This window comes from Pleuronectes platessa, chromosome 13 (assembly GCF_947347685.1).
Source record: "Pleuronectes platessa chromosome 13, fPlePla1.1, whole genome shotgun sequence".
NCBI lineage: Eukaryota > Metazoa > Chordata > Actinopteri > Pleuronectiformes > Pleuronectidae > Pleuronectes > Pleuronectes platessa.
Genome location: NC_070638.1, coordinates 1,225,062 through 1,243,486, shown reverse-complemented (window position 1 = coordinate 1,243,486; position 18,425 = coordinate 1,225,062). Strand labels below are relative to the sequence as shown.

The window sequence follows — 18,425 nt, the reverse complement described above, 5'->3', positions numbered from 1 at the left end:
CTTCTGATCTTACTTCCACAGAGTCCTCCATCCTGCCAGCTTCTTTGTAAAACATCTCTGTTGTCTTCTAAGGCCTTGAGACAGACGAAGGTTAATGAATGTCTCCTCCTCCTTCCTGTCTCCTTCCCTAGTTTGTGAAGTTTGCCAACATTGAGGAGGACACGCCCTCCTACCATCGCCGCTACGACTTCTTCGTGTCTCAGTTCAGTGCCATGTGCCACTCCATGCACGAGGACCCTGAGACCAGAACCAGGTGAGAAGACGGAGACGCTCTGTTTTAAATTCTCAGATCTCACATATTGATTACAGATGGTGTTTCCCTGATTAATTCTCTTCAGGTAATCCAGTTGGAGAATCCAGCTGCTTCACGTAAAGCTGTGTAAAATGAAAACACACATTCACTGGCTTTAATTTTCACTTATGGAAATACTGACGGTGTAGCATCATTTCTGGTTATTGAGATTATCATCTGCGTCCACCTTTCAGAAACACCCTCCTCTCCTAATGCAGCGATGGATCCTAGCGACAGCACATCCAGTGGGTGGGTGGGTGGGGGGGGGCTGTAATACAATCCCCTCGAGCGCAGGTCTCATCCCACTTAAATCCAGCGAGTACAGAATTAAATATATCTCCTCCTGATCCATATTTCATGGCCTTCTCCTCCCACTGCGACCACACGGCTCAGGAGAGGCTCGCTGCGTCTGAAGAGCTGAGATATGAAGAGCTGAGATATGAAGAGCTGAGATATGAAGAGCTGAGATATGAAGAGCTGAGATATGAAGCACGTGAGGTGTGGGAGAAACGCTGAGTTTAAACCATGTGAATATAATTGAAATTTTACAGTTTAACCATAAACTTTATTATAAATAACCATAAATGAAACGAAACATGTCGGACTTGAAATAAGAATACAATCACATCTTTTACGTAGAAATATAAACATAGATGTTCGACTTCTCTCCGTTGTTTATTCTGTAAAATTATAAATTAGCCAAAAGATAAATCCGTCAGCTTCAAGTTATGATTAGTAACAGGAGCAGTGACGGCTCATTCAATAAATAACAGCACTACTGATGATGATAATAATGTTTATTGTTAATAAAATACTAATAATTGTAATAGTTTAGCCGATTTGTCTCATTCGAGAGCAGATTCAGTGAGAATCTGATCCTCAAGATCCTGAAGAAGCTGTTGAGGACTCGTCTCCTCCTCAGAGCAGCTTCTCTCCCGAGCCTCCACTTACTGAGCAGCTCTTCACCTGATGGAGGCTCGAGGAGCAGATCTTCACTTCTCTGCTGCTTCAGGGCGTCACTCAGCCAAGAGCTCCCACATGAAGCTGCACCAACAAAACCAAAACCACACCAGCAACACCCAGTGGCTGGAGGAGTTATGTGTTATGGTATTTCCCATCGTGAATGTGATATAAACATGAGGGAGTTTCTTCAAATTCGGCGTAAATTGTTTAGACTCAAGGATAAACTGCTTAGATCTGGGAGGTCAAAGGTCAGAACCACTGTGGTCTCACAGACACAAAGGAAACAGTGGAAAGTGGAAACAACACTTTAAACAGTTTGATGACTCATCCTGCACTCGGGGGCCATTTCCTCATTCAGTGTCCAATCAGAAAGCTTTTGGTTAATTCTTTACTTCCTCCCTGTGACGATGAATTCCTAGTTAGTCAGAATCAAACAGTTCTGATGTCCAAACTAAATAATTATAATCTGTTCCTCTAGTGGCGCGAGACTTCCTCATAATAACACACACGACTGTACACCGCCTCTGTGGACCAATCAGAGCCGAGCGAGCGTTTGAGCGATGATATGAAAAGCAGGCGGGCGACCTCGCCTCGGGCCGGATCCAACAACCACCAGAGAGATTCTATTTGGGAATTCATCTCCACCATGAGAGCCGAACAAATAATGGAATACAGGAGAGAGAGAGGAAGAAGAAAACAACAACCCGCTAACACACACACACACACACACACACAGTCACACGCACACATACAGAACTGATGTATTTCTACGCACAAAGACGTGTCTCCATCCGGAAGCAGAGGGACAAGTGTCTCCATCCTGCAGCAGAGGAACAAGTGTCTCCATCCTGAAGCAGAGGGACAAGTGTCTCCATCCTGAAGCAGAGGGACAAGTGTCTCCATCCTGCAGCAGAGGAACAAGTGTCTCCATCCTGAAGCAGAGGGACAAGTGTCTCCATCCTGAAGCAGAGGGACAAGTGTCTCCATCCTGAAGCAGAGGGACAAGTGTCTCCATCCGGAAGCAGAGGGACAAGTGTCTCCATCCGGAAGCAGAGGGACAAGTGTCTCCATCCTGAAGCAGAGGGACAAGTGTCTCCATCCTGAAGCAGAGGGACAAGTGTCTCCATCCTGAAGCAGAGGGACACGTGTCTCCATCCTGCAGCAGAGGGACAAGTGTCTCCATCCTGCAGCAGAGGGACAAGTGTCTCCATCCTGCAGCAGAGGGACAAGTGTCTCCATCCTGAAGCAGAGGGACAAGTGTCTCCATCCTGCAGCAGAGGGACAAGTGTCTCCATCCTGCAGCAGAGGGACAAGTGTCTCCATCCTGAAGCAGAGGGACAAGTGTCTCCATCCTGAAGCAGAGGGACAAGTGTCTCCATCCTGCAGCAGAGGGACAAGTGTCTCCATCCTGAAGCAGAGGAACAAGTGTCTCCATCCTGCAGCAGAGGGACAAGTGTCTCCATCCTGAAGCAGAGGGACAAGTGTCTCCATCCGGAAGCAGAGGGACAAGTGTCTCCATCTTGAAGCAGAGGGACAAGTGTCTCCATCCTGCAGCAGAGGGACAAGTGTCTCCATCCTGAAGCAGAGGGACAAGTGTCTCCATCCTGCAGCAGAGGGACAAGTGTCTCCATCCTGCAGCAGAGGGACAAGTGTCTCCAGCCTGAAGCAGAGGGACAAGTGTCTCCATCCTGAAGCAGAGGGACAAGTGTCTCCATCCGGAAGCAGAGGGACAAGTGTCTCCATCCTGAAGCAGAGGGACAAGTGTCTCCATCCGGAAGCAGAGGGACAAGTGTCTCCATCCTGAAGCAGAGGGACACGTGTCTCCATCCTGCAGCAGAGGGACAAGTGTCTCCATCCTGAAGCAGAGGGACACGTGTCTCCATCCTGCAGCAGAGGGACAAGTGTCTCCATCCTGAAGCAGAGGGACAAGTGTCTCCATCCTGAAGCAGAGGGACAAGTGTCTCCATCCTGCAGCAGAGGGACAAGTGTCTCCATCCTGCAGCAGAGGGACAAGTGTCTCCATCCTGCAGCAGAGGGACAAGTGTCTCCATCCTGAAGCAGAGGGACAAGTGTCTCCATCCTGAAGCAGAGGGACAAGTGTCTCCATCCTGCAGCAGAGGGACAAGTGTCTCCATCCTGAAGCAGAGGAACAAGTGTCTCCATCCTGCAGCAGAGGGACAAGTGTCTCCATCCTGAAGCAGAGGGACAAGTGTCTCCATCCGGAAGCAGAGGGACAAGTGTCTCCATCTTGAAGCAGAGGGACAAGTGTCTCCATCCTGCAGCAGAGGGACAAGTGTCTCCATCCTGAAGCAGAGGGACAAGTGTCTCCATCCTGCAGCAGAGGGACAAGTGTCTCCATCCTGCAGCAGAGGGACAAGTGTCTCCAGCCTGAAGCAGAGGGACAAGTGTCTCCATCCTGAAGCAGAGGGACAAGTGTCTCCATCCTGAAGCAGAGGGACAAGTGTCTCCATCCTGCAGCAGAGGGACAAGTGTCTCCATCCTGAAGCAGAGGAACAAGTGTCTCCATCCTGCAGCAGAGGGACAAGTGTCTCCATCCTGAAGCAGAGGGACAAGTGTCTCCATCCGGAAGCAGAGGGACAAGTGTCTCCATCTTGAAGCAGAGGGACAAGTGTCTCCATCCTGCAGCAGAGGGACAAGTGTCTCCATCCTGAAGCAGAGGGACAAGTGTCTCCATCCTGCAGCAGAGGGACAAGTGTCTCCATCCTGCAGCAGAGGGACAAGTGTCTCCAGCCTGAAGCAGAGGGACAAGTGTCTCCATCCTGAAGCAGAGGGACAAGTGTCTCCATCCTGAAGCAGAGGGACAAGTGTCTCCATCTTGAAGCAGAGGGACAAGTGTCTCCAGCCTGAAGCAGAGGGACAAGTGTCTCCATCCTGAAGCAGAGGGACAAGTGTCTCCATCCTGAAGCAGAGGGACAAGTGTCTCCATCCTGCAGCAGAGGGACAAGTGTCTCCATCCTGCAGCAGAGGGACAAGTGTCTCCATCCTGAAGCAGAGGGACAAGTGTCTCCATCCTGCAGCAGAGGGACAAGTGTCTCCATCCTGAAGCAGAGGGACAAGTGTCTCCATCCTGCAGCAGAGGGACAAGTGTCTCCATCCTGCAGCAGAGGGACAAGTGTCTCCAGCCTGAAGCAGAGGGACAAGTGTCTCCATCCTGAAGCAGAGGGACAAGTGTCTCCATCCTGAAGCAGAGGGACAAGTGTCTCCATCCTGCAGCAGAGGGACAAGTGTCTCCATCCTGCAGCAGAGGGACAAGTGTCTCCATCCTGAAGCAGAGGGACAAGTGTCTCCATCCTGCAGCAGAGGGACAAGTGTCTCCATCCTGAAGCAGAGGGACAAGTGTCTCCATCCTGAAGCAGAGGGACAAGTGTCTCCATCCTGCAGCAGAGGGACAAGTGTCTCCATCCTGAAGCAGAGGGACAAGTGTCTCCATCCTGCAGCAGAGGGACAAGTGTCTCCATCCTGCAGCAGAGGGACAAGTGTCTCCATCCTGAAGCAGAGGGACAAGTGTCTCCATCCTGAAGCAGAGGGACAAGTGTCTCCATCCTGCAGCAGAGGGACAAGTGTCTCCATCCTGAAGCAGAGGGACAAGTGTCTCCATCCTGCAGCAGAGGGACAAGTGTCTCCATCCTGAAGCAGAGGGACAAGTGTCTCCATCCTGCAGCAGAGGGACAAGTGTCTCCATCCTGCAGCAGAGGGACAAGTGTCTCCATCCTGAAGCAGAGGGACAAGTGTCTCCATCCTGAAGCAGAGGGACAAGTGTCTCCATCCTGAAGCAGAGGGACAAGTGTCTCCATCCTGCAGCAGAGGGACAAGTGTCTCCATCCTGAAGCAGAGGGACAAGTGTCTCCATCCTGCAGCAGAGGGACAAGTGTCTCCATCCTGCAGCAGAGGGACAAGTGTCTCCATCCTGAAGCAGAGGGACAAGTGTCTCCATCCTGCAGCAGAGGGACAAGTGTCTCCATCCTGAAGCAGAGGGACAAGTGTCTCCATCCTGCAGCAGAGGGACACGTGTCTCCAGGTTTTGTTTTAACACTCTGCCGATCTGTGCCGGAGTCTCGATGTGGGCGTCGCCCTGGGAGCAGGCGTCTTGCGGCGCGGTGTCACAGCCTCGTCTGAGACTCACCGCCACCACCGAGCTATTTATAGCTTCTTCACAATCCAGCTGTCAGGCAGAGACTTTCTGTGTCTTCAAAAAACAATGAAGAATTCTGTTTGTCTGACACCGAGCTCCCAAACCGACTCCCTTTCTCTCTCCTTAGATATAAACCTGCAACCTGACGATTGAAAACTCACTTTGCTCGAGTGAAACCTCTAAAATGAGATGTTTTTAATTCTCTTATTCACCGACCAGAGCTTTTCAGATTGAATCGCTGGAGCCTGACTGGGCTGCTGTGGGCTCTTCACCACAACGACATATTGAGGGCATATTTAAGAATATGGGCGATTACAAGAATAAAGTTGTGATTTCGTTTTATCCACTAAGTGTGTTACTGTGTCCCTGGGGCAGGATCCGAGTGGCGGGGATCAAGGGGCTGCAGGGCGTGGTGAGGAAGACGGTGAACGACGAGCTGCAGGCCATCATCTGGGAGCCGCAGCACATGGACAAGCTGATCCCCTCCATGCTCTTCAACATGCAGGACAGTGACGACCTGGACAGGTGAGGCACAGCTCGGGGGGGACACGGGGTCGTCCACTAGTCACGGGGCCCGGTGGTTCGATCCCCAGCTCCTCCAGTCCTCATGAGAGAGAATATAAACTCTGTCTCCTGGTGTGAGGAGCAGTCAGAGTGTAAATAACATGAGGAGACATTAGTTTGGGTTTGTCCTGAAGAATTAAACTTGTATCCGCTCAGTGGAAACATATCTGACGACAAACATACTTTATAAACCTGTTTGTTTTTGACCTTCTGCCTCAGAGAGAGAAACCTTCCTCTGAACCCGAGCGGGGGGGAATCACTGCCCTCGCTCTCCTCGCACCTCAAACCTCATTATATTCACTCAATCCTCAAATCCAGGGTGAGGGAGGAGATCCTGGGGATGTGTCACCCTGAGGAGTTCTCAGTGTTCTCCTCATCCTCTCTCCCTGGTGCAGAGATCAGAGAGGACAGGAAGCTTAGCTCTCACCTCACCACATTTCATCCAAAAGAAACCACAAGAAAAGGATCTGATATTTCACACATCACTCTAAGATGTATGAAATTATGATCAATTCATTGTTCTTTAATAATTTGAGTGCGTTAAACAACAAGCTTAGCATCTGGACAGACAGAGGGAGCTGCTCAAACTGATTTAGACACTAGAGAAGAGTTTCTTATCCGTATCATTATTATTTATTTTATATTTCACCAGAAAAGTCCCGTCCTCCTCCTCTTTCTCTGTCACTTGTTCTTCATCTTCTCCTCTACCATCCTCTCTTCATCTCCTGAATATTTCCTCCCTCCTCTTCCTCGTGCCTCTGTCTCGTTCGGATGGTTTCCATGTGAACAAAAAGCTATTTTTGGATCCTGTTTTTTTTTTTTATTCCTCCATTTGAGGTTTTCTTCTCCTCTTTGCTTCTCTGTTCATGAAGCCACACAAGAAGCAGTAACTTCATCCCAGGCAGAGGGAGAGAGTGGGTTAGGATGTGATCCCACCACAGCCGTCACCTCGACGTCTGGGTGACGCAGGGAAGCTTCAGGTTCTTCACCTTCACTGTAAAGAGCCTGAGATCATGTATATTAGGATTTGACGATATACAAATAGCACAGAGAAGAATGAGAGAGTCTCTCTGCTTCTAGTTTAACAGACCAGTGTCTGTTCTGCACCTGGCTGTTGTGTCTGTGGTGATCCTGGCTGCAGCTCTTCAGTCCACAGGACCTGAAGTAAAGATCTGCTGCTGCACAGACGTCTGTTCTCCTTCGACTGGACACAGACCTGAACCGGAGAATCAATCGTCTCTGTCGTGATCCACAGCATCACTTGAGTTGATGAGTCAGAGCCACTCTGCTGTTTGGATGGAGTTTAATAATATGAGTGCGATGGTTCCTCAGACATGAGTTCTATTATTATTTCATTAGATCCATAACTAAAGCTGTCATTTCTGCCAGTGAAGTAGAGTCTCAGTTTAAAGTCCCACGGATCAGAATCGGGTTGAAATGATCTCATTCCACGTGGAACCAGGGAAAATGTCCTGGAGAGAAACGAGCCTGTTAGAGAACTGATCAGCTCCCAGTCACCGGGAGGAAAGAGTTCAAGCTGCAGGGTAATCATCCTGATTGTCATCGGTAATCACGCAGCGCACATCACGGTGTCATCCGGCCGGGTTCACACAGCTGCAATCACACACAGTGACACACAATCACACACAGTGACACACAATCACACACAGCGACACAAAATCACACACAGCGACACACAATCACACACAGCGACACACAATCACACACAGCGACACACAATCACAGCCGCACTCTCCTCGGCTGAAGCCACTTTTCTCCGTCGGCCTCGACCACCGGGTGTTTTCACCTTAACAAGCGTTGAGCTCGGCTCACCTGGTGGAGCGGGTCGTCTGCCGGGGGTTCAACTCCGACCTGAGGCCCTTTGTCTTCCCCCCCCCCCCTTGCTCTTCATCCCTCCTGTCGATAAGAGAACATTAGATCAAAATGCACACACGTTTCACTTTCACGAAAATATGTATTAATACGATACAGACGTGTACTTAGATACTTTTATTGTATTTTTTTTAGTTCCATGTACCATTTTCTAACATGGAGGAGGCGGGGCTTACGAACTATACTGCAGGCAGCCACCAGGGGGTGATCTTAGTGACAATGATGATTCATAATGAACATCGATACCAACAAAAGGGAAAATGTTAAGTTTAAAGAAAAATGTGTAATTAAAATAATATTTAAAATGTAGTTTAATTTGACCGCTTAAATGTTATCCCCCCCCCATCTTTGAACCACTGTGTAACTTTATTTGAAAAGTCCTAAACTTATGAGCGTTATTCATTTTTCCACTGCAGCCAAACATTGAAAGCCAATGAGGCATTTTATTTATAGCTGCACCGTTATTGTATTCAACAAACTTCTACTTGCACTCTGCATCGTTTCCTGTGGTCAAATACACGTGGTTATGATCCAAATCTTTAACATTCAGTTGCCAATCATCTGAAAACATATGCAGCTTTTACAAAGTTTTCTCTGAACCATTCACTCAGCATCAACTCACCTTCTACTACTGGAGGGATTTTCATTTGACAACCCTTAGAACTTCCTGAAGGACTTGAAGAACGTTCCAATCAAGCACTTTCTGAACAATCCAGGGAAGCTTCTCAATTCCCACGAGAGCCTTGTAAAGGAAAGTGAGAACTTTCCCATCAACCACGATAACACCTTGAACAATACAGAGAACCTTCCCAATTACCACTAGAACCCAACACTCCTAGAACCTTCCCATCGACTTCTCAAAAATCATGAAGGATCCTAAGAACCTCTTCAAGAACCGGGAGAACCTGTAAATGAATAAAGTTTCTATCATCATTTGGTTGATCTCATCTACTCTGTGATGATTGGACATTTAGAACATTTCGTACCGACGTTTTATCTTTTCACACACACACACACACACACACACACACACACACACACACACACACACACACACACACCCCCACCCCTCTCTGACTGAGGCTGGTCGATACTCTTTCATCTGATTTCTGCCTCTTTCCAGCTGCTCTGATTGATTCTCTTCAGCCTCGGCTCCGTCTTTAGTTCCTCGTTCTTCATCCCCTCTTCATCCTGGAGGTTTATCTTTGTCACTTCACTCTGCACTCGCTCTCACACGTGTCTTTTGTGTGTGATATAAAGAACTGATCGTTGAAGCTTCTTCAGTAATTTAAATTTTAAAACATTTTGTTGATGGAGGTTGTTTTCAGATTAGCTGTCTTCACTGCTGCTGGTCAGGAAGTGCTTCCCTGAACTTCCTCCACTGACCCCTCCTCCTCTCCTCCTGCAGGGCGGGGCACCCCGGCACGCCGTCGGGGGCGGGGCAGGACGGCGATGAGAACCCTGCGTCGCTGGCTGAGAGCTGCTTCAGAGAGCTGCTGGGCCGGGCGGCCTATGGCAACATGAACAACGCTGTCCGGCCCGTGTTAGTGTGAGTACGAAGTCACACAATGTAACACAACAACAACATGCTCTTTACTTTGCAGCTATTGTTGTTCATCCTGGAAAAACAGGAGCAGGATTCAATATGCAACGTTTATGTTATTATTTTATTAAAGGGCTAAAAGGTGAAATCATTTAGTTTCTTCTGGTGGGAGAGGCAGCTGATCAGGACGTTCCAGACGTTCCTCTCCCGTCACATGTGAGGAGAACTGACTCTGACATCGTGTTCTCAAACAGAACCTCCAGAACCTTTCATGTGCTCACTGGAAGGGTGTGTACGTGGATGTTTGTGTGTGTTTAGGGACAAATTCAGGACATCCTCTTACAAGCCCTTCATTCATTTTCTGGCACATACACACACACACACACACACACACAAACACACACTTACACACACACACACACACACACACACACACACACACACACACACACACACTCACTCACACACACCCCCTCTTCCTCACTGCACACTCCCAGCACACACAGGAGATTAAATGAGCTCTGTTATCAGGCGGGCGGCTGAACGCAGCTCACCACCGCCACCCGGTGACCACGTCTCCCTCCTGGGAATCAAACCTCCCCGTCCCCGCTCTCAGAGGCCACGCCGCCTCGCCACTCGGCACGCTTCACATCAATTGGACAATTACGGAGCAAGCGGCCGCGGCCCTCTGGGACGCTCAGCCGTCCCGGTGTGTTTCCACTCGGCTGAGCCGCTCTGAGTGCTGCCTCGTCTTCTTCATCCTCCACAGCTTCAGGAGGAAGAAGCTCATTCACACGTTTAGATGACTCCTCCTCTCTCCGGCAGGTTTGAGTCCCACTGGCAGGTCGGCTCCAGGGATGTGATGTCACTGGGTCAGTCAGAGTTCTGCTGTGACAGAGTGGAGCTTCATGAGTCTGAAATTCAATGATGATCACTGAGCTGATTTCAGACATGAACTCTGTCTGGACATGTTGTGTAGTTGGTGTTTGTGTAGCAGCAGCAGGTTGTCGGGTCCGACTCGTTCAAACAGGAACATGTGGGGAACATCCAGGCGAGGGGCGGGGCCTGTAGAGCAGCAGGGGCGGAGCCTGTAGAGCAGCAGGAGGCGGGACATGACGTATAAACTCTTCTGTGGACAGATCAGTGTTTATCTGGAAGATCTGGAATCTCCTCGTGTTTCCAAGTGGACGTCTTCGTCTTCTACGTGTCCGGCTCCTCTTCTTCATCCTGAGATGTTTGTGTTCTTCAGGTTTCACATCACGTGTTAGAAACCTCATCCACACGTCCACTCGCTCACTGGGAAGCTTCCACACATTGTCCTGCTGGTTCCTCACATGGACTCACTCTGACATGTTACACACATTCTACCAGGAGGCTGCAGGAGAAGATCCAGAACATGTCCAGAGACACTGACTGGGAGAAGCTTCAAGGTTATTTAAGTTTGTGTAATTGAACTTGTGTCTCTCTGCACTTTGTGTGGCTCTGCTGTGACACACGTTGGGTGGATTGTCGGTCTGTTGTGGCTCAGACCTTCAGGCGCCGGGCTATTGATTGTTTTCAGGAGCTGGAGCTCGAGTTGCTGTTTCCGCTCGATGTGAATCCAGTTTGCTGAGAGATGTGATGTAAAGTCCAGCACCTTGTTTCTGACAGAAAGGTTCCAATCCGATTTAAACCAATTCAAACAGACAGATGTGTTTTTAAATCTATTACTGGAGGCGTGGTTTTCTATTCCCGTGTGTTTGTTGGGTTCGATTTTGATATTGTTTCTGTGCAGCTGAAAATATATTTATATCCAATTTGACCCAAATTAACATGACGGTAAATGATCACACACTTTCTGTATTTGTACAGAAAAGCCACCAAACGTTTAGTGAAAATCCAAAGGTTCTTTGGATCTTATTATTCACCAGCATGTAGTTGTTTTCACAATCAGTCATTTTGTTGGTGCACCGCTGCTTTGTTTGTGTTGTGTTGTTGTACTTTCCCTGAAGTAAATGAACTACACCTCTTCCATCACTGAAAGTCGCACAATAACACAAGTCAACAAATCGATGGAAGTAGCAGTGAACCAGCAACTATCAGTCGTCTTCTCTCCTCGTCCTCCGTCTGCTCCCGTCTCTCCGTCCCTCTCGTCTGTCTCTGAGAGTTTATTAAAGTGTCTCCTCGTCTGTGTCACTCTGTCGCTGTCAGTCAATCTCTTCCACTGTAACACAATCCATCACCAGGCACAGGAAACGCTAAAGAAACACAACACAACTGTAGAATCTTCTAATCAACGAAGGTCACAAGTTATATTTTAATCGCTGTGCACATGTGAACATCCCACAGCAGCACAACACAGCTGATATCATACGACTTGAAGCTGCTACAATAGAACACAACATTGTTTCCCAGTCTCTTATCTTGAGGTGAGTCCATCTTGGACGGTGAACACACTGAGGTTGATTTAGAATGTGTTGTCCAAGGTGTGAGTGTTCAGATCTGAACGTTTTCCTCTAACCTCTTTAATTTCTCTCTCTGGGTTAAACGGTCGAGGAGCTTCGTGTCTGTCCCTGTTTCTGAGTTTCCTCCTGCAAAGCCCCTGCAGCGAGGGGGAGGTGGGGGAGGTGGGGGAGGAGAGCGCCTCCCGTCTATAAATAGCAGGGATTGGGGTTAACAGGGAGAGGGGGGGGGGGGTTTGGTTTGACGTCATTTTGGTGAATCGTTCTCAAACACCAGCTCCAAATCCTCCTCATCACCTCCTCTGCTTCCTCCCTTCTCTCCCTGTGTCTCTCCTCTTCTCCTCTCCTCCCTCTGACTCCATCCACCCCCCTTCTCTCCCTGTGTCTCTCCTCTTCTCCTCTTCCCCTCTCCTCTTCTCCTCCCTCTGACTCCATCCATCTCCTCTTCTCCTCTCCTCCCTCTGACTCCGTTCATCTCCTTTTCTCCTCTCCTCCCTCCGACTCCATCCATCTCCTCTTCTCCTCTCCTCCCTCTGACTCCATCCATCTCCTTGTCTCCTCTCCTCCCTCTGACTCTGTTCACCTCCTCTTCTCCTCTCCTCCCTCTGACTCCATCCATCTCCTTGTCTCCTCTCCTCCCTCTGATTCCATTCACCTCCTCTTCTCCTCTCCTCCCTCTGACTCCGTCCATCTCCTCTTCTCCTCCTCTTTCTCTGACACCAACTCCGAGTTGGCATCGATCTCAGCAGACTGTTTAAAATGGCGGCTCTTTGCCGGGGCTGGTTCGTGGGTGTGAAGTTTTTCGAGAGAAGGTGTATTCATCTCCCTGCTCAGCGTTCCTCACAGGAAGTGGAGGTGGTTCTATCTGTGGGGAACGAAGGAGGGAACAGATGTGCTCAGCATCACGACAACAAGAATTCAAGAACATGTCAGATATACATCCATGTTCATTTAGTGAGTTATGATCCATTTAAAGTCAAATACAGCGTGAAGCACCGGAATCTGATGGTTTAAAACAGGAGAAGATGCAGAGCCACTGATCAACCTGTGGTGGAGCTGAACCACAGTGTTCTGCAGATGTCACCTGACGCCCTCTGCTCTGTGTGAGACCTGAACTCTGGTGTCACCGGTACAAACCTCCTCTGACAGACCCTGGATCAGCCGCAGCTGGTTTTACGTCCTTGAAAATCCTCCCCTCTCCCCTCTCGTCTCTCGGCTCTGACGCTCTCTTCTCCTGAAGTGGAAAACGAGCTCCTCTCCAAGCAGCTGAAGGAGCTTTCATCTCCGGAGTCACTGTGGAGGAGAACATCTGGTCCCACACTCTGGAGCCCTCGACCTCCAGAGGACCAGACGTTTGACTCTCGTTAACCTCAAGGGCATCACATCATTTCACAATTAGTGGTGATGATCAAATACGTGTCTGTTCATATCTGGCGACTCGTGAACATATGAATTTCTCCGTGTTGTTAAAACCTGAATATTCATTGTGTTCAGGCACCTGGACAACCACCACCTGTGGGACCCCAACGAGTTTGCAGTTTCCTGCTTCAGAATCATCATGTACTCCATCCAGGTACAGAGCTCACAGAAGATCTCCTCTTGTTTCACCACTTCAGTTTCAAACAGCTCCTCGTTCTGATCGGGACTGCTCCGCCATCTTTAACATTTGTGTGTCTGTGTGTGTCTGTGTGTGTCTGTGTGTGTCCTCCAGGCGCAGCACTCCCACCACGTCATCCAGCAGGTGCTGAACCACCTGGACACTCACAAGAAGACGGCTCCCCGGGTCAGAGCCGGCATCGTGCAGGTGCTGCTGGAGACGGTGGCCATCGCCGCCAAAGGCTCCGTGGGTGAGTGACCGGATCAGAGCGGCGCCCCCGGAGGTGGACGAGGGAATGACGTCTCTCCATTGACTCAATAAAAAACTAAACAGGCAGATAATTCATTGGTCAGCAGAACAATTAATCATTTATGAAGAAAAACTGAACTGTGGTCGTTGGCATTCGTTTCTTTTCCCGGTTTAATATCATCGCAGGTTTAAATATTGTGTTTAGTTGTTTGGGAGGCTGCAGACTTAATTATGACACGACAACGTTAAAATAGTATTTCAAAATGCAGCTGCAAAGTATAAGTTTCACAACACTGAAGAAACTGTCCCACAATGTGAACAAAGCGTTAACACAAACAGCTGCAGAGGAAGATTCACATCACACGATGAAAACAAAAGCTTTTCTAACGAGAATGATTTGAACTGAGCTTTTTTATTCACCTGTAAAAAAACAAACCTGATGAAACTCAACGTTTAATGAAACTTTAATATCTCATTCTCTGAAATATCAGCTTCAGTTTCCAAGAAATGAAGTTTGCATCGAGTTGTGTTCAGATATGGTTTTAATTGGATGATCTGCCGTTGAGGAAACTACATTTTCTTGAGTTTATTGAGTTAGATTTGTGTTTGAACTGAGCAAACAAAAGTTTCTCTTTGAACAGGATTGACTCAAGAGTCCAAAAGAAGTGATTTCTCCTTTGAAAGTGAAAACACGACTCCTCCCAACCTGTGGCTGGGTACGGTATCACCATGTGTTTAGATCCAAGCTGGATATTCAGTAGAGAACAGTTTGTGACCAGGTGGACGCCCGGCACCAGGAAACACAGTGTGTTCTTAATGTCAGAAATATTAAAGAACTGGTCATAAAATCAAGAACTAAATTATGATATGTTGTTTTCCTTCAAAGCCTTTGTGAAAGATACTTCATGTAAATAATGTGAAGCACGAGGATCTTTGGTTAAAGAAGGAAAATCTACATTTTGATTCGGACACGAGATGATTGTGTTGAATTTCATATTTACTGATCGTACAGTTGTCATCCAGTTCACAGTGTCACAGTGTTTTATTCAGATCAGTTGTGATGTTGTGTTGATGTTGTGGAGTAGCACAGTGAAGTGATGTTGTGTAGTTGTCACAATGTGAAGGAATCAACACAGAAAAGGGACGAGTTCACTTTCAGATGGAACCAGACTGAAGTGGTTTTAGATTTACATTTTTAAATCTCCACCATGGAGGTTCAGTTCAGCAGGATTAATAAAAACCTCCTCAACTGATTTCAAGTTTTGCAGATCTGAATAAACTGGAAGATCCAGAAATTATTGTGTTTTGTCTTTGATTTAGCAGGATTATGCAAAAACGGATTTACATGGAACTTGGTGAAAGATGCAGTATTGGGAGGAACTCCATTTTTGTGTGGATCCAATTTTCTGTTCAGTTTCTTTAACATTGTGAGATTTTGTTGGTTGATTTCTCAGATGATACCCCCCCACCATGTTTAGAGGACTGATATTTATGTGTGTGTCTGTGTGTTTGCGTGTGTGTGTGTGTGTGTGTGTGTGTCTGTGTGTGTGTGTCTGCAGGCCCCACGGTGCTGGAGGTGTTCAACACTCTGCTCAAACACCTGCGGATGAGCGTGGACTTCGAGATGGGCGACAGCTCGAGGAGAAGCTCCTGCATCAGCGTCTCGTCCGGCCGCGGCAAAGAGAGCGAGGAGCGGATCGTCCAGAACGCCATCATCCAGACCATCGGTGAGGACACGTCTCTTCTCACAGGACCGGTCCAGCTCTTCATCGTGTTTTCACTGGAGGGCTGACTCGTCTCTCCTGCTCCTCCTCAGGCTTCTTCGGTGGGAACCTTCCAGACTACCAGCGAGCGGAGGTCATGATGTTCATCATGGGCAAAGTGCCGGTGTACGGAACCCCCTGCCACACCATGGACACCAGCAAGATCGGGTGAGTCCTCGTGCTCTGTGAATAAAGATGGCCGACACGACGGCTCCCAGATGTGAAGCCAGAACATCTGGAAGGTCGACACATGTGAATGTGTCTCTGTGGGGACATGTGTGGATATGATGGACGGACAAAAACCTTCAGACCAGAATGAATGAGACACATCAGAGTCTTTCAACACTGACCTGATCATTGAAGTGTTCACATGGTTAATGATGACGCTGTCAGCTGAGAGGATCAAACACACACACACACAGACACACACACACACACACACACACACACACACACACACACACACTCTCCTCTCCTCATCCAGTGAATTGTGTCTCAATCTGTCCTCACTTCACCTCCTTGACGCCCCGCGGTGAATCCAGATCTCCGTCCTGAAAAAAGAAAAACAAGCTAATCCCTCAGACCTCAGGGGTTCAAGAAAAGATAATCCTGAATCAAACGAAACCCTGTCCTCCTTTCTCTTCTCCTTCCTCCTCATCTCCCTCCTCCTCTGCTCCTTCCTCTTCTCCCTCCTCCTCTGCTCCTTCCTCATCTCCCTCCTCCTCTTCTCCATCCTCCTCTTCTCCCTCCTCATCTCCCTTCTGTCCTCCTCATCTTATCCCTCCTCTTCTCCCTCCTCCTCTTCTCCCTCCTCCTCTGCTCCTTCCTCATCTCCCTCCTCTTCTCCCTCCTCCTCTTCTCCATCCTCCTCTTCTCCCTCCTCATCTCCCTTCTGTCCTCCTCATCTTATCCCTCCTCTTCTCCCTCCTCCTTTTCTCCCTCCTCCTCTCCATCCTCCTGTCTCTCCTCGTCTTCTCCATCCTCCTCTTCTCCATCCTCCTGTCCCTCCCTCCTCCTCCTCTCTTCTTTCTCCTCTTCATGTCATGTGTCTCTGCAGCTTGTCCACTGTGGGTGTGTTTGTTTTATGTCTCTGAGTGTCCCATACGGGTGGTAACTTGAACAAGGCTCCATTTGCTTAAAGGACAAACTGCGACTCCTCCTTGGAGCAGGAGTCCAGCAGCTCTCTGGTGAATATGGAGGAAAATCAAGTATTGAATTAAATAACAGCAGAAGTGAAATCAGACGTTTCCCTCGTGCACAGAAGCAGGGAGAGCGTTAGCAGCAGAGCTGAAGCTCCAGCAGAGAGTTGTGAAGTGTGAGAGCAGGTTTCGAGCTGAAGCGAGACACGAGTCTCAGGATGAAGACAGTGACTCCATGTGTTTGTCTCCAGGCATCAGGGAACCAAGAGGATCCAGGCCATGCTGCTCAGCTCCCTCATCATGGTGAGTGCTCCTGCAGAGGAAGACACGTTTTTAATTTTACTGATTGTTGCAGAAAATGTATCAATAATTTTACAAATCCAACTTCACTCTAACACAATAATAAATAAAGATAAACTTGATTTATTCAGCACTTTTTTAAACAGACTCACAAAGCCGGAGAAGAGACAGAGGAAAAATACAAATCTTTTCATTTATCATTTCATTAATAAAGGAGAAAATATAATGAACCAATCAGCTGCTGTGTTTAATGAAATCTTATTTAACTTGTTTAAGATCATGTCAAACACTGTTTGACTTCCTGTTCGTCTCAATTATTGTTTTCAATATGTTTTTCATCATCAACACTTGAAGACGTCTCCTCCTCTGTAATTATCTGCTTCAGTAAGAAACTGAGGCGACGAGACGCAGGTGGCGCTCAGACACGTGCACGGTGTCAATGACACACACACACACACACACACACACACACACACACACACACACACACACACACACACACACACGCGCGCTGCAGAGTTTCGTGCACGCTCACACTGCAACTTATTAAGGCGTCCTCCTGGTTCAGTCTCTTTGTCTCTGAGGTGTGAACACAACTAGAGAGAGAGGGACCCATTGTGTTTGAACCTCATGTATTAGGTGGAATACCCCCCCCCCCCCCCCCCCCCCCCCAGCTGTTCACACTGGTCATAAATCCTGGTCTCAGACTCACGCACCATAAAGGTCAACGTTGGGACAGTTTCAGCTGCTGGTGAACTTAACCTTTAAGCTCTGATGATGCTCTCTCACCCCCCCCCCCCCCCCCCCCCTCCCCCTGTCTCCCTCCGCCTCAGGTGACCTCGGGCTTCAAGTCCAAGTCCATGGCGGCTGCTCTGCCTCCCCCCTTCCTCGACCCGCTCTTCTCCATCTCCCTGATGGAGGACAGTGAGCTGAGGCAGCTGGTGCTGGAGATCCTGCTCAACATCATCGACCGGCACGACAACCGGGCCAAGCTCCGCGGCATCAGGTACCAAGTTCCTCCATGGTCCTGTCAGGGCCTCAGAACAGAGTCCACTAGGAGAACAGTACATGCTGGTTCTGAACTAATAATAATTCTGTATTTGTGTCTCTGTTTCAGAATCATCCCTAATGTTGCAGCTTTGAAGATCAAGAGAGAAAAGATTTCCAAGCAGGACGTGGCCTTCATGAAGAAGGTAGAGACTCCTGCTCTGTCCTCTGCAGCTTTTACACTCGTCTCACAAACCAGACGCTGCTCGTTCACTTTGAGGAACTGTCCCAGGGTCAGCCTTAAAGTATCACTCCCCCCCCCCCCCCCCCCCCTCGATGAGACACTGCAACTCAGAGAAACACAACTGCTTGTGTTAATGAAACGATTTAAAAAAACGATATTTCAATCCATGAGCTTCTTCTCTGAGGTGTGGGGGCGTGTTGACCCCGTGTTGACCCCGTGTTGACCCCGACAGCAGAAGCCCGGTCACGCTCAGCACATGGCATTTCCAAAAAGAGCTCAAGAGTTTAAGTTGTTCAC

General features: G+C 48.5%; 1 protein-coding gene across 4 annotated transcripts in view; it reads left to right on the top strand.

Moving 5' to 3' along the window:
* Positions 1-18,425, top strand: part of efr3a (EFR3 homolog A (S. cerevisiae)) — a 59,246-nt gene that overhangs the window by 28,728 nt on the left and 12,093 nt on the right. For all 4 annotated transcript variants that reach the window (XR_008341608.1, XR_008341607.1, XR_008341606.1 and 1 more), the window contains exons 6-15: positions 132-253; positions 5,784-5,933; positions 9,274-9,414; positions 13,344-13,422; positions 13,561-13,696; positions 15,255-15,422; positions 15,512-15,626; positions 16,849-16,900; positions 17,731-17,903; positions 18,015-18,090. Coding sequence is in view for 1 of the 4 variants with exons in the window: in XM_053437482.1 (XP_053293457.1) it covers positions 132-253; positions 5,784-5,933; positions 9,274-9,414; positions 13,344-13,422; positions 13,561-13,696; positions 15,255-15,422; positions 15,512-15,626; positions 16,849-16,900; positions 17,731-17,903; positions 18,015-18,090 (1,212 nt within the window). In the remaining 3 variants the exon portion in view is untranslated. The remainder of the gene's footprint in view (positions 1-131; positions 254-5,783; positions 5,934-9,273; positions 9,415-13,343; positions 13,423-13,560; positions 13,697-15,254; positions 15,423-15,511; positions 15,627-16,848; positions 16,901-17,730; positions 17,904-18,014; positions 18,091-18,425) is intronic.